The following is a 14,583-nucleotide window of genomic DNA, read 5'->3' as shown; positions in this document are numbered from 1 at the left end:
ACTAACTACTGATAGGCATAGTTAGCAAATGAAAAATTTTGATAGAGAACAAACAATGTATTTACCTTAATAATATTCAAAAGACATTATATATATATATATATATATATCAGTTCATGACATCCAGTCTTACAAATTTACTGTCTCTGATGCACACACGTCCAGATCGTCCGCTCTCAAAATTTGCCAGCTCTCTCCCCACATCCACCGCTGCTGGCGGCTCACCTCCAACTGCGCAACGCCACGCGCTGTTCACATCCAACTGTCAGTGAAGTCTGTGATTTTCATACAGAGCGCTACCAACACAAAAACCTCAACAGCCTACTTACAAATATCATGCAGTTTGTGCAGTGGCCGAAAGCTTCTGTCATGGTACCTCGAGATCAGTTTTTATTGAGTAGAATTTTTGGTTATAGTTTACAAAGCAGTTTTCATCTGAAGTAATGGCAAGGAGTAGCTCGAGTGCCCACAATCATTCTCCCAAGTTACGAAATCAGCGGCTAGTTGAATACAATTGTATTACAATTCCTACTGATAGATATCTGAGAGTTGTAATCCTAGCGGATTTTTCTGCCTATTTTAGGCGCATTCCCTTACATCCTTTGATGTTAGATTCAATGTTCTGTCTTTGCATCAATTGCAGTACATCCTCATTCATTCCTGCACTCTGTGACAACATTATAAAGATGTGATTTCATTGTATATAACTGCATCGCCTGCAAATAGTCTCTGGGAGCTAAAATCAGTCTCTTCTGGGCCTTTTGTATGTACAGGGTGCAGCGGGTAGAAGTGCAGATATTTTTATTGGTGAGTGAGAACAGCGTACTGAATAACATTACATCAGTATTTACTTTACTTGCAGACTAATAATTATAGCTATAAGGAGTAGCATGTTTTTAGGTTGATTAGTACGTCCAAGTACATGTGGCAAGAGCAAGCCATTAGGGCTTATTTTCCCATGGGCAGGAGGGTTAGCTGTTGACGTGTGGACGTGCGGATGCAGAACGGTTAGCCTATACTGACAAGTGTAGCCCACTTAGAGGTGCAGTAAGAAACGTGAATAAAACATCAACTAGTAAATTATGTGACGTGTTTTTGAGAAGACTGTTCGCTGCAGAAAAAAAAAAAAAAAACAGCTTACTGATGTTCGTATATGTTGAGGTACCACACACAAAAATATCTGCACTTATATCATTACATCCCACATATTGTGGTAGCCATAGAGTATTTCACTGAGGTAACCTGGAGTATGACACTATGGGACTTAACTTCTGAGGTCATCAGTCCCCTAGAACTTAGAACTAATTAAACCTAGCTAACCTAAGTACATCACAAACATCCATGACCGAGGCAGGATTCGAACCTGCGTCCGTAGCGGTCGCGCGGTTCCAAACTGTAGCGCCTAGAACCGCTCGGCCACCACGCCCGGCGATAGTTCTGGGAAATTATAGTGCAGCTATAAAAGAAACGCATAAAAGACACAATCAGCGTATATGGACTGATCTAAATCCTCGCCCTACAGTTCAGGCTAGACATCAGGATGTCTAGATTTGAATGGCTGCTAGTAGTATGGCTGGTTCGCATGTTCTCCCAGCAAGTCTTACAGGTGCTGTATGCAGAGAATGTATTCGAAAGACCCGACGTCTGTCATTTAGATTTTTATTCCTGGGGGCACGTTAAACGATTGGTATCTGCAGCAGACAAACCAGATGCAGAAACTTTCCATCGATGCGCCATGGAAGCCTGTGCAGCCATTCGACACCCTCAGGGAGTACTTGAAAGGATGTAACAGTCCATGTTTCGACGAGTGTGTGCATATATGGGATCAAGAGGAGGATATTTTGAACATTTGTTATGAGTTTCTGAATTGATGATATGTCGGAAAGGACAGACGCCACACATTCATGATTCCCCAGCTGTGTATATACATGTTAAAAGAGAAATATCGACGTCACCCACATGAGGGTTGATATTTGGTACTTTTGGAATTAAGGAAAACGTGGAAGGACGGACCCACCAACATAACTTTGTTTTCACACAACCTGTATATTTAACGATATAAAACCATAAAATTTTCTTTAACAAATGAACAAATTTGCAAAATTCTTTTAACCTTAAACCTTAAGTTGAATAAGCTTTTACAAAAGAAATCTGAAGTGCTGTATTGCAAAACAGCAAACAAAATGACAATGATTACAAGACGGCCGAACCTGCAGCCCGCCCATTATCGGGTGAAACAGCGGTGTTTACTACCACGCTGGACACAGTCTGTCTTATTAAATGCCCTTCTACAACACATGAAAACTACATAAGCACCATTGATGACAAGAGTGATTCAATTACTCAAAACAGATGTAACTTTTAATTTGAAAGCTGTATGTCGAAAGGTTCGGTGTTAAGATGCGCACCCGTGCTTAAAGGTGAAACAGAGTAGGAAACAATATGACAATGATAAGGCTTACTTCAAGGCAACCAGCCTCTTAATTTCAGTCGGCATCCAAGGTGCGACTGGATCCCAACCCGTCCCTTTTGACAATTTTATTTTGACTAAAGCCCTGGTGACAGTTGGCTGTTAATATTTTCAAAGTTAAACTGACAGTCAGTTATTAAGACCGCTCTGAAGGATCGTCTTAAAACATTACTTGTGAACACTTATTACAAGAGAACTCACTCGCGAAACCACAAGATCCAGCTAAAATAGACCAATAATGACCCGTTCTTTCAAACATAGCAATGAGCAGCTTATTACAACAGGCTGTTCAGATTATAATTAATGGCCGAGAAATGCAAATACAATCAAAGAATTGAACTAGTTAACATCTAAATCTAACCACAAGGTCCCTCTTTTGTTTAACGGCTACCTGTGTACCTGTGCCTTAGTACAATTGTTCTGGCTTACAACTAGGAGCTGATTCATTAGAACCTTTATAATCGGGCATTGAAATAATTCAGTGGCAATGGGTGAAAGTTTGTTGCGAACCCAGATTTCCCACTTCATGCGACACGTCACCTTAGTACTTTGGCTATCCGAGCATGCTTCACGTCCAGCCCGGTGTTGATGCACCCTAGGTTCAGCCTGTTTTGGGTATCACTGCTGTGAGCAATGAGCATTGAAGATGGTGGACACGGGGGACGCAACAGAGGCAGTGCGCGACAGGTAGAGAATTTGGGCCAGTCTTGAAGCGTGCTCGGGTGGTCAAAGCAAGACTGCTTACATGAAGCAGGAAATTCGGATTCGAGTCCTGGACCAGCACAAATAGTCAGTTGTTGACAATGAATTATTTCACTGTACTCACGAAACGAACGTCGGTGTTTCTATTTCACCAATTTATATCATCTGCCCCAGTTCCACATGATATAAGTTGGGTTGTCTATCTTCAGGTGCATGCAGTATTTTCCATTGTTTTATTCTGCAGACACTGCATTAAATTTTTTCTCGTTTCGGTCTAATGAGCCTGTCCTCAAAGTTTGTAAAAACATTTTTGAATCACCCAATGTAGTGAGGTCTACTGCTCAGGCTTCGTGACACGAGGAGCACTGTACCACTGTTGAGGGCCGTGCATGATGGTCGTCTGTCCCGGCAGGTGAGCGACATCGACTTGAAGCTGTCTGGCCTGAAGTCACAACTGGATTCGAACCTGCTGCCCGCCGACGACATCAACGCTGAGGCCAGCGAGAAGAAGCCCATCAGCATGAGCCTGGGCGACGTCGCCAAGGTGGTCACCGCCGAGGTGGTGACGCGCGTCTCTCGCGAACTGGAGGGCCTCCGCGCCGCCACCAACACCGTCGACCGCAAGCTGCAGTTCCACATCAACCTCGTCTCTGAGAACCTCGGCAAGGTGGGCCCGCTCTGCACCAGCCCTGCACCACAAAAGCATGCACACCACACACCAGTCTCATGGCACGCTTAGATGCAACCATTTCACATCACTGCATGCTTACTGAACGCACTCTCCTTACCATCAACTCTTGTAATATGGGATGTCTAGAATTACGCAGCATTTTCTTAGAAAACGTAGATTTGCTTTTAGTTTTATTTGTCTGATATGTAGCTGAAGTCAGTACAAATCGTACTCAGTAGCTCCTGAAAACGCCAATTGTTCTTCGTGTCGAACTAAATATCGTTACCAGACTGTTATGAAATGGCTAAAGCTGACAGAATTACACACTAAATAGTTTCTTTGTAATGAGAAGTAAACCTATATTGTTCGATGGCACTGGGCTTCATGTGAATCATCCAACGGTCCGCTGATTTCACGTACATATTAGCAGGAAACGAAATCGGAAACTTAATAACACCAAAGAAAATACGGTTGGCGGTTTTCAAGAGCGACAGTCATTTTCTCCGGTTGTTAAACTTGCTCTGGGAATGGTAAAGACGCTGGAGAGGCAGTTATGACGTCGCGCTTGATAATGGAAGCAAGACTGAAGAAAAATGAAGACAAATTCATTGGATATGTCGACCCAGAAAAAGTGTTCAACAACGTAAAATGCTGAGAGACGTCAGAAATTTCGAGAAAAATAGGAGTGAGCTACAGGGGAAGACAAGAACAAATAGGGAACAATAAAAAATGAAAGAACAAGAACGAAGTGCTCAGTTTAAAAATGGGTGAAGACAGGGATCTAGTCTTTCGCCCTACTATTCATTCTATACATCGAAGAAACAATGATGGAAACAAAAGAAAAGTTCAAGAGTGGGATTAAAATTCAAGGTGAAAGAATATCAATAATAAGATTCGTTGATGACATTACTATCCTCAGTAAAAGTGAAGAATTACAGGATTTGTTGAAAAGATTGATCTAATGAGTACAGAATATGGACTGAGAGTAAATCGGAAAAAGTAATGTGAAGGAGCAGAAATGAGAATAGCGAGAAGTTTAACATCAACATTGGTGATCACGAAGTAAAGGAATTCTGCCACCTCGGAAGAAAAATAACCCATGACGGCCGAAGCAAGCAGGTCATAAAAAGCAGACCAAGACAGGTAACTAGAGCATTCCTGACCAAGAGAAGTTTACTTGTATCAAACATAGTCCTTAATATGAGGAAGAAACTGCTGAGGATTTGCGTTTGGAGCACAGCATTGTAGTGAACCACGGACAGCGGGAAAATCGGGACAGGAGAGAATCGAAGCATTTGAGATATGGTGCTACAGAAAAAGTTGAAAATTAGGTGTACTGATAGGATAAGGAATGACGAGATTCTCAGCAGAATCGGCGAAGAAAGGAATTTATCAAAAACACTCAGAAGAAGAAGGGACATGATAGGACGCGTTAATACATCAGGGAATGACTTCCATGATACTAGAGGGAACTGTAGAGGCAAAAACAGGAAGACAGAGATTGGAAAACATCCAACAAGTAATTGAGGACGTAGGGTGCAAATGCTAATTTGAGAAGAGGATGTTAGCACAGGAGAGGAATTCGTGGTGGGCAACATCAAGCCAGTCAGAAGACTGATGACTCAACAACAACAAGAACAAAAAAAGGAAAAACCACGTCACCATCCTTGCAACGTCCTCAGTCAGTCATCGCATGGGTCTCTTTATGTCATCATCTGTGGAAAGTATATTCATTGTTTTCTAATACTATGACTGCTCATAGAATGGTTATTTTTTGATATTTACTTTGGTATGAAATCCTCACCTGTTTTTCAGACTTATTTTCCATACGTTGTCCCGTAACTTTCTAAACGACAATCTAGGAGTCCAGGAGTAATCCTTTAAGCTGTAAACACGAACAAATTTATGAAAAAGAGATAAATCTAGTTCAATGTTACCGGACATTCTTTTGTATTACACTAAACGTTTTCTCATTAGTTTCATCTGAATGTAAAGCAAAATTATTTCGAAGTAGTGAGCTTTACTATAACTTAATATTAGAGTTTTCAAGATTTATGTTTTTCTCACCTTGTCTTTCATCTTGATATCGCATTTCAAAGCCACCCTTGTTAATGTTTGTTTAGCTTTCTAAACAGCAACATTCATGGTATAAAGGATTGTCGTTAATGAAGTCAAGATACATTGACGAATACTGTGTCAAAAAGCCAACCCACTGCACGTCCGAGGTCTGCTCAATGATTATTTTTATTTTATGTATTTTCTTCAAAATCATTGCAGATTTCAGTGTTGACATTGTTTAAAGTTGCAGCAGTCTTTAATTATTTTCAGCCGCAAAGTTCTGAGATACGATGAAGGTAATGATTTTTCAGGACTTGAAGTGTTTGCAGTCCTATCCCAACTCGTAACAGAAAATTAGCACCATTGCCGTAGTTTCTAAATCTGTGTTCAATAGTTAATATTTTCTGATATATTTCCCTTCGCTTATAGATATAACTTAGTCGTAATTCCACGCGTTGGTACACCTTTGGATCGCTATACAGGAACGATTCTGCAAGCGATGGGTCCGACAAGTTCTTCGTATGTTTCGGGAGGTGTGTAGCATTAAGTGTGTGCACACAGATCACGCAATTCTCGTAAATTATGGTCCCGCGGTTTTTGGGTGCAACTGTATTACACCTGGAGCTATGGTCTGGGATGCGAATTCGTTTGATAGCAGGAGCACTCTCGTATTTATCCCACGCACCGTGACTGCGATCCGCACCCGGTAGCTGAAGCCGGCACGGTAACTCAGCGTGTTCGGTCAGAGGGTTAGCTGCCCTCTGTAATAAAAGAACTGAATTGATGGAGCAACGACGAACTGAAACGGGTGTCTTCCGACGTCCGCCCCGAGCAGATAGAACGAAAAAAAAAAAAAGAAAAGTGGTCAGCGCGACAGAATATCAATCCTAAGGGCCCGGGTTCGATTCCCGGCTGAGTCGGAGATTTTCTCCGCTCAGGGACTTAGTGTTGTGTTGTCCTAATCATTATCATTTCATCCCCATCGACGCGCAAATCGCCGAAGGGTCGTCAAATCGAAAGACTTGCACCTGGCGAATGGTCTACCCGACGGGAGGCCCCAGTCACACTACATATACACTCCTGGAAATTGAAATAAGAACACCGTGAATTCATTGTCCCAGGAAGGGGAAACTTTATTGACACATTCCTGGGGTCAGATACATCCCATGATGACACTAACAGAACCACAGGCACATAGACACAGGCAACAGAGCATGCACAATGTCGGCACTAGTACAGTGTATATCCACCTTTCGCAGCAATGCAGGCTGCTATTCTCCCATAGAGACGATCGTAGAGATGCTGGATGTAGTCCTGTGGAACGGCTTGCCATGCCATTTCCACCTGGCGCCTCAGTTGGACCAGCGTTCGTGCTGGACGTGCAGACCGCGTGAGACGACGTTTCATCCAGTCCCAAACATGCTCAATGGGGGACAGATCCGGAGATCTTGCTGGCCAGGGTAGTTGACTTACACCTTCTAGAGCACGTTGGGTGGCACGGGATACATGCGGACGTGCATTGTCCTGTTGGAACAGCAAGTTCCCTTGCCGGTCTTGGAATGGTAGAACGATGGGTTCGATGACGGTTTGGATGTACCGTGCACTATTCAGTGTCCCCTCGACGATCACCAGTGGTGTACGGCCAGTGTAGGAGATCGCTCCCCACACCATGATGCCGGGTGTTGGCCCTGTGTGCCTCGGTCGTATGCAGTCCTGATTGTGGCGCTCACCTGCACGGCGCCAAACACGCATACGACCATCATTGGGACCAAGGCAGAAGCGACTCTCATCGCTGAAGACGACACGTCTCCATTCGTCCCTCCATTCACGCCTGTCGCGACACCACTGGAGGCGGGCTGCACGATGTTGGGGCGTGAGCGGAAGACGGCCTAACGGTGTGCGGGACCGTAGCCCAGCTTCATGGAGACGGTTGCGAATGGTCCTCGCCGATACCCCAGGAGCAACAGTGTCCCTAATTTGCTGGGAAGTGGCGGTGCGGTCCCCTACGGCACTGCGTAGGATCCTACGGTCTTGGCGTGCATCCGTGCGTCGCTGCGGTCCGGTCCCAGGTCGACGGGCACGTGCACATTCCGCCGACCACTGGCGACAACATCTATGTACTGTGGAGACCTCACGCCCCACGTGTTGAGCAATTCGGCGGTACGTCCACCCGGCCTCCCGCATGCCCACTATACGCCCTCGCTCAAAGTCCGTCAACTGCACATACGGTTCACGTCCACGCTGTCGCGGCATGCTACCAGTGTTAAAGACTGCGATGGAGCTCCGTATGCCACGGCAAACTGGCTGACACTGACGGCGGCGGTGCACAAATGCTGCGCAGCTAGCGCCATTCGACGGCCAACACCGCGGTTCCTGGTGTGTCCGCTGTGCCGTGCGTGTGATCATTGCTTGTACAGCCCTCTCGCAGTGTCCGGAGCAAGTATGGTGGGTCTGACACACCGGTGTCAATGTGTTCTTTTTTCCATTTCCAGGAGTGTATATACCGAGACTGCAAATTTGTACGTCAGTCAGGTGATTCGATCTGTTGTGCTTCCACGAATGAACAGCTTTCCAGAGGGTGTTTTCCAACAGGATAACGGTCGCCCACATACTGTTGTTGTAACCCAATATGCTTCACAGACTGTCGGCATGTTGCCTTGGCATGTTCGATCACCAGATCTGTTTACAATCGAACGCATATGGGACATCGTCGGACGACAACACCTGCGTCATCCACAAACAACACCGACAGTCCCTGTATTGACCTACGAAGTGTAACAGGCGTGGAACTCCATACCACAAAATGACATCCAGCACGTATACAACACAGTACATGCACGTTTGCATGCTTGCATTCAACATTCTGACGGTTACTAATGTGTCAGCATTTCACATATGCAATGGCTTGTCTCACGCTTACATTAACCTGTGATCTTGCTATGTTAATCACTTAATATGTCAACCAGACGAATGTATTCCGGAATTTCATTGCTCGAATTAATAATTTTTTGGTGTTGCGATTTCTTTGCCTCGGTGTATACTATTTTTGATATGCTTTCATATTTGTGAGAGGTGTGTGTGTGTGGTGTGTGGTGTGCAGGTGCTGTCGCTGGCCTCCGAGCTGCACAGCGCCGTGCTGCAGCCGACCGCCGCGCCGGGCTCCTGCAACGCCACCACGGGAGGCGGCGGCGGCGGCAACCTGGAGCGGCTGGTGCGACCGCTGGTGGGCGTGGCGCACAAGGTGGACGACGTGTGGGACGCCGTGTCGGCGTCGCGCGGCTCGCTGGAGACGCTGCTCTCGCGCACGGACGACGCGCTGGGCGCCGCGCAGAGGCAGCAGCGCACGCTCGCCGACGCGCACGCGGACCTCCGCTCCAAGGCCAACCGCATCATCGCCGGCCTCGATCAGGTACGGCCGTCCAACTCGCCCAACATTCCCCCGCGTGATCCATTTCCCGCACTCCCACTCAGGACTTCAGCTAAGAGGATTGTCCGTAAATTAAGGTCTCCAATGCTTTCTCACGCAGTAAACATCATTTTATTGTATAACCAATTACAGATTCATCTATATCTACATCTACAAACATACTCCGCAATCCATCATACGGTGTGTGGCGGAGAGTACCTCGTACCGCAACTAGCATCTTCTCTCCCAGTTCCACTCCCAAACAGAACGAGGGAAAAATGACTGCCTATATGCCTATGTACGAGCCCTAATCTCTCTTATCTTATCTTTGTGGTCTTTCAGCGAAATATAAGTTGGTGGCAGTAAAATTGTACTGCAGACAGCCTCAAATGCTGGTTCTCTAAATTTCCTCAGTAGCGATTCACGAAAAGAACGCCTCCTTTCCTCTAGAGACTCCCATCCGAGTTCCTGAAGCATTTCCGTAACACTCGCGTGATGATCAAACCCACCAGGAACAAATCTAGCAGCCCGCCTCTGAATTGCTTCTATGTCCTCCCTCAATCCGACCTGATAGGGATCCCAAACGCTCGAGCAATAGTCAATAATAGGTAGTATTAGTGTTTTATAAGCGGTCTCCTTTACAGATGAACCACATCTTCCCAAAATTCTACCAATGAACCGAAGGCGACTATCCGCCTTCCCCACAACTGCCATTACATGCTTGTCCCACTTCATATCGCTCTGCAGTGTTACGCCCAAATATTTGATCGACGTGACTGTGTAAAGCGCTACACTACTAATGGAGTATTCGAACATTACGGGATTCTTTTTCCTATTCATCTGCATTAATTTACATTCATCTATATTTAGAGTTAGCTGCCATTCTTTACACCAGTCACAAATCCTGTCCAAGTCATCTTGTATCCTTCTACAGTCTCTCAACGGCGACACCTTCCCGTACACCACAGCATCATCAGCAAACTGCAGCACATTTCTATCCATCCTATCCAAAAGATCATTTATGTAGATAGAAAACAACAGCGGACCTACCACATTTCCCTGGGCCACTCCAGATGATACCCTCACCTCCGACGAACACTCACCATCGAGGACAACGTACTGGGTTCTATTACTGAAAGCTTCGACTCTTAGCTATTTTTCAACGTAGTCCCCGTCATGATCGATGCATTTTTGGAGACGATCCGGAAACATTTTCATATCATTCGTACCATTCTCCCTCAGACTCGCGCAGGAAGGAACAGATAGCTGCCTTCAGCTCTTCGTCGCTTGAGAATTTGATTCCACCAAGTACTTTTTCAAGTTAGGGAACAGATAGTAGTCATTGGTAGCCAAATCAGGGCGATATAGGGGATGATCCATGATTTCGCACCCGAATTTGGCGATGAGATCTAACGTGATTCTGGCGTCGTTAGCGTTGTCATGCCACAGACTAATTACCTTTGTCAGTCGACTCTTCCTGTTGTTCTGTATAAATGGTTCAAATGGCCCTGAGCACTATGGCACTTAACACCTGAGGTCATCAGCCCCCAAGAATTTAGAACTACTTAAACTAACCTAAGAACGTCACACACATCCATGCTCGTGGCAGGATTCGAGCCTGCGACAGCAGTGGTTGCGAGGTCCTAGACTGAAGCTCCTAGAACCAATGGGCCACACCAGCCGGCTGTTCTGTATAGCCGGAGTAGCTTTGTTAGTGTCTCGCAGTACCTTGCCGCGTTGATTGTTGTACTTCTTCCAGGTAGTCGATCAGCAGAACGCCTTTCCTATCCCAGAATACCGAAGGCATCACCTCCCACGCTGACGGCGTTTGCTTGAAGTTCTTGACATTTGTAGAAACGGAATGTCGCCATTGTTTTGAATGTTCCTTAGTCTCTGGCGTGAAGTAGTGGACCCAGTCTCGTCCCCGGTAACAAATGAATCCAGAAATTTCTCATCCTCTTCCCGATAATAGAGCAGAAACTTGCGGGCACTTTGGATGTGCTTCTTTTTGTGTTCATCAGTGAGTATCCGCGGCACACACATGGCCTACACCTAGTCATCCTTCAAAATGTCCATCGAAAGCTTGTCCACGGTAATCTTAGAGACGTCCCTTATCAGTTCGGCAATCTCTCTCACACGCCGATCCGCAAGCAAAACTTCTTCGAGTTTCGTCACTGTCTCGTACGAAACTGATGGACACCCGCGGCCGGCCTCGTCGTGCACGTTTGTACGGCCACCTGCGAACTATCTCCACCAATTACGCACATGTTTTACGCCCATACACTTGTCTCCATACATATCGGTCAACTGGCGACGGATTTCAATAGGGGTATACCTCTTAAGCCACAGAAATCTAATGACAGAACGCAATCCACACTTCGCGGGAGCGTCGATTTTCCCTTCCATCGCTACCGGGTGTTATGCCAAGAATAAGCGTCGCAGAGACGTGGGGATTGACAAGAATAGTGGTGCAGGAAGTAAGGAACACGGCGCTGTTGTCAGATTTAAGCTCCGTTCCGACGGGGGCTGGTTGGAGACCTTACTTTACGGACAACTCTCGCACGTTAATACCGCGTCACTTGTTGGCTCTGAGCACTATGGGACTCAACTGCTGAGGTCATTAGTCCCCTAGAACTTAGAACTAGTTAAACCTAACTAACCTAAGGACATCACAAACATCCATGCCCGAGGCAGGATTCGAACCTGCGACCGTAGCGGTCTTGCGGTTCCAGACTGCAGCGCCTTTTAACCGCGTCACTTGTTAAAAATGTCAAACCGCACAAAAGTATCCCTGAGAGGATATGTAGCAAAACTGGTGAGATGGGAGTATGGTAGAAGTGCATTCCAAGAAGATCGTTTACAATGACTGCGGTGTCAGCTCCAGGCAGCTGGCCCACCAGCATGGGATAAGCCAGATGAACGTATGGAACGTTCTACAAAACTACCGCTCTCCGTATCGCTTACAAAACTTGCAGCCCTTATTACATACAGATTTCTCTCCACTGGCTCGTCACAAACGCCAAAACTCTGCTGGTATTCCTGTCCCTCATCCTATTCACAGATGAGGCTACCTTTACGACAGGCGGTATCGCCAACCTTCACGAAGAATTCACGTCAGTGCCGGTTCAGCCTCAGTGTGTAGGTGGGGCTTATTGGCGACTGCGTCGTGCGACCAATCATGCTTTTATAACGCCCCATAGGCGACACATATCTGCACTTTCTGCGGGTAACCCTGCCTTCCCTGTTGGAAGACGTGCCTTTAGTGGTATGAACGGTAATGTGACCACTACATGGTGGCGCTCCATGTCACTTCCCTCTTGAATGTGGAGGTAAAATACTCGCATAGGCAGAACAGTCCCACTTGCATGGTGAGTTCTCACGTGTAATTTCTATCATTGGATCGACACTGTCAAAGAGATCTTTTATCTCACTCGAAAAACATTTTCCTGCCATATGTCCATGTGATCTTTTTTTGCTCATTATCCTTTAATAAGTCGTCTCCTGTAGTTTGTCCCCATGAAGTAAACTCCTCCCCCCACCTCCCCCATGAAACCTTCCAAATGGATGACAATTTTTTTGACAGGACGTGGCAGTTGTCCTATGTATTTATGTGGAATTAACAGTATTAGGACCCATATGTGCAACTGTGGATTGATAGGCACACCAGGGCAACTATTTTTAATATGATAGTATATTGAATTTACACAGGTAGTGGATAAAAGGTCAGATATGTATATAGCATAGTCTATAATGAAGAAAAATGATAGCTGCTTGATACTCTAATGAATAACTATCCGAAGTTAAGTTACATGTTTGTCGAAGTATAAGTATATTCGAGGAAGAAAGTGAAGTAAGTAGCAGTGAAAACAGGTCATTACGAAATACAGACAGGCAAATTCTAACGACTACGAAGATGGAGAAACATCACTAGGAGATAATGACAAGATGAATATCTGCCTTTCTAACAATACGAGAACTGAAGAGTCTACAGAAGATCAGTAACAAAAGATTAATGGGAGGCATTTTTTTTGTACTGATCGGCGGAGTTAGGGAAAGGGGTGTGGGGGGTTGGGGGGGGGGGGGGTTGGAGAATAAACTTTCCTCTGCTGTGCTCTTACATGACATTTCACGGGAACGGCTCCTGATGAGTCCAGTCAGGATGAGGTGTTGGATGCTGGCACACCACCATTCTGAGGTTGCAGACAGTAGAGCCACCTATGCAGTACCAGAAAGTTTTCTCACAACACGATACTCACATGAGGCTCACAGAAAGAAAACAGTTTGGTATCAAAAAGACTTCCAGTGCTCTCTGTAACTTAACACTGTACAGAGTAATTCATTATTAGTCTGATTGTTGTTGTAGTATAGTGTATAGCTATACTGTATGTACCTTGTTTTTCTTGAATGGTTATGTACAATTGTGAGTGCCGCAGCACCAGCTGCCCCAGGGATATCAAGTAGTAATTTATTTATAAAATGGTACATCTATGCAAAGTGGCGTAATCCTGCTATTTAGTTTTAAATACTTAGGTGGTGGGTTCTCAGGATAGATTATTCTAGCTGTAGCAGATTTTTTCAGCACCGAATATAGATGCATGAATGAATGCGTTTAATATTCGTACAATTACGTTACATTTTATACAACCTGCATAGAAACCAGGTTTAGTTTCTTAGCAGCACTAAATAAATGAACGTGGTCTTCCGAAACTGCTACCAATAATATCGGTGAATCGAAGGTACCAGGTCACAAGACAATTTAATTAAAAAAAATTCACAAACCTTTACTTCAATTTTTACTGCAGCAAACTTAACAAGCAATAACAAAGATAGTTACATTTTTTAATCATTTATTCATGTTGGTCCAACTTGAGCAATCCATCTTGAAAACATTAAGCATAGCAGGAAAGACTTTAATTTGAATTCTTGCACATGAATTCATCAACTATAAAACTTTCATCATATCAGTTCTTAAGGCAGTTCAGTCTTCGCCTCGGCTCGTGGGAAAACTGTTTAAATGGTTAATACGGTTCGATAATACAACGAGAATAGAGAAAAGTTTATACAGTAAAATAATCACAAGACGCAACTTGTTAATGCAGCGAACAAAGGGCACAAACAATACTGACACTAAATTAACCAGCTGCAAACGGAGTGATTACCCAAGCAGAAAAATGATTTTATTTTAATATCTCTCCTCTGAGACTGACCATAAGCCTTTACACCAATATTTTAAAACATCAAAGTATAAGAACCATTAAAGTTCTGCAGCACAGACTT

General features: G+C 44.9%; 1 protein-coding gene across 1 annotated transcript in view; it reads left to right on the top strand.

Annotated features, from left to right (window-relative positions):
* Nucleotides 1-14,583, top strand: part of LOC124612629 — a 607,586-nt gene that overhangs the window by 478,099 nt on the left and 114,904 nt on the right. The window contains exons 3-4 of the mRNA XM_047140925.1: nt 3,585-3,839; nt 9,001-9,309. Of these exons, the coding sequence (XP_046996881.1) occupies nt 3,585-3,839; nt 9,001-9,309 (564 nt within the window). The remainder of the gene's footprint in view (nt 1-3,584; nt 3,840-9,000; nt 9,310-14,583) is intronic.

This window comes from Schistocerca americana, chromosome 4, assembly GCF_021461395.2.
Source record: "Schistocerca americana isolate TAMUIC-IGC-003095 chromosome 4, iqSchAmer2.1, whole genome shotgun sequence".
NCBI lineage: Eukaryota > Metazoa > Arthropoda > Insecta > Orthoptera > Acrididae > Schistocerca > Schistocerca americana.
The sequence above is the reverse complement of the archived record's forward strand: the minus strand, read 5'-3'. Positions and strand labels throughout refer to the sequence as shown.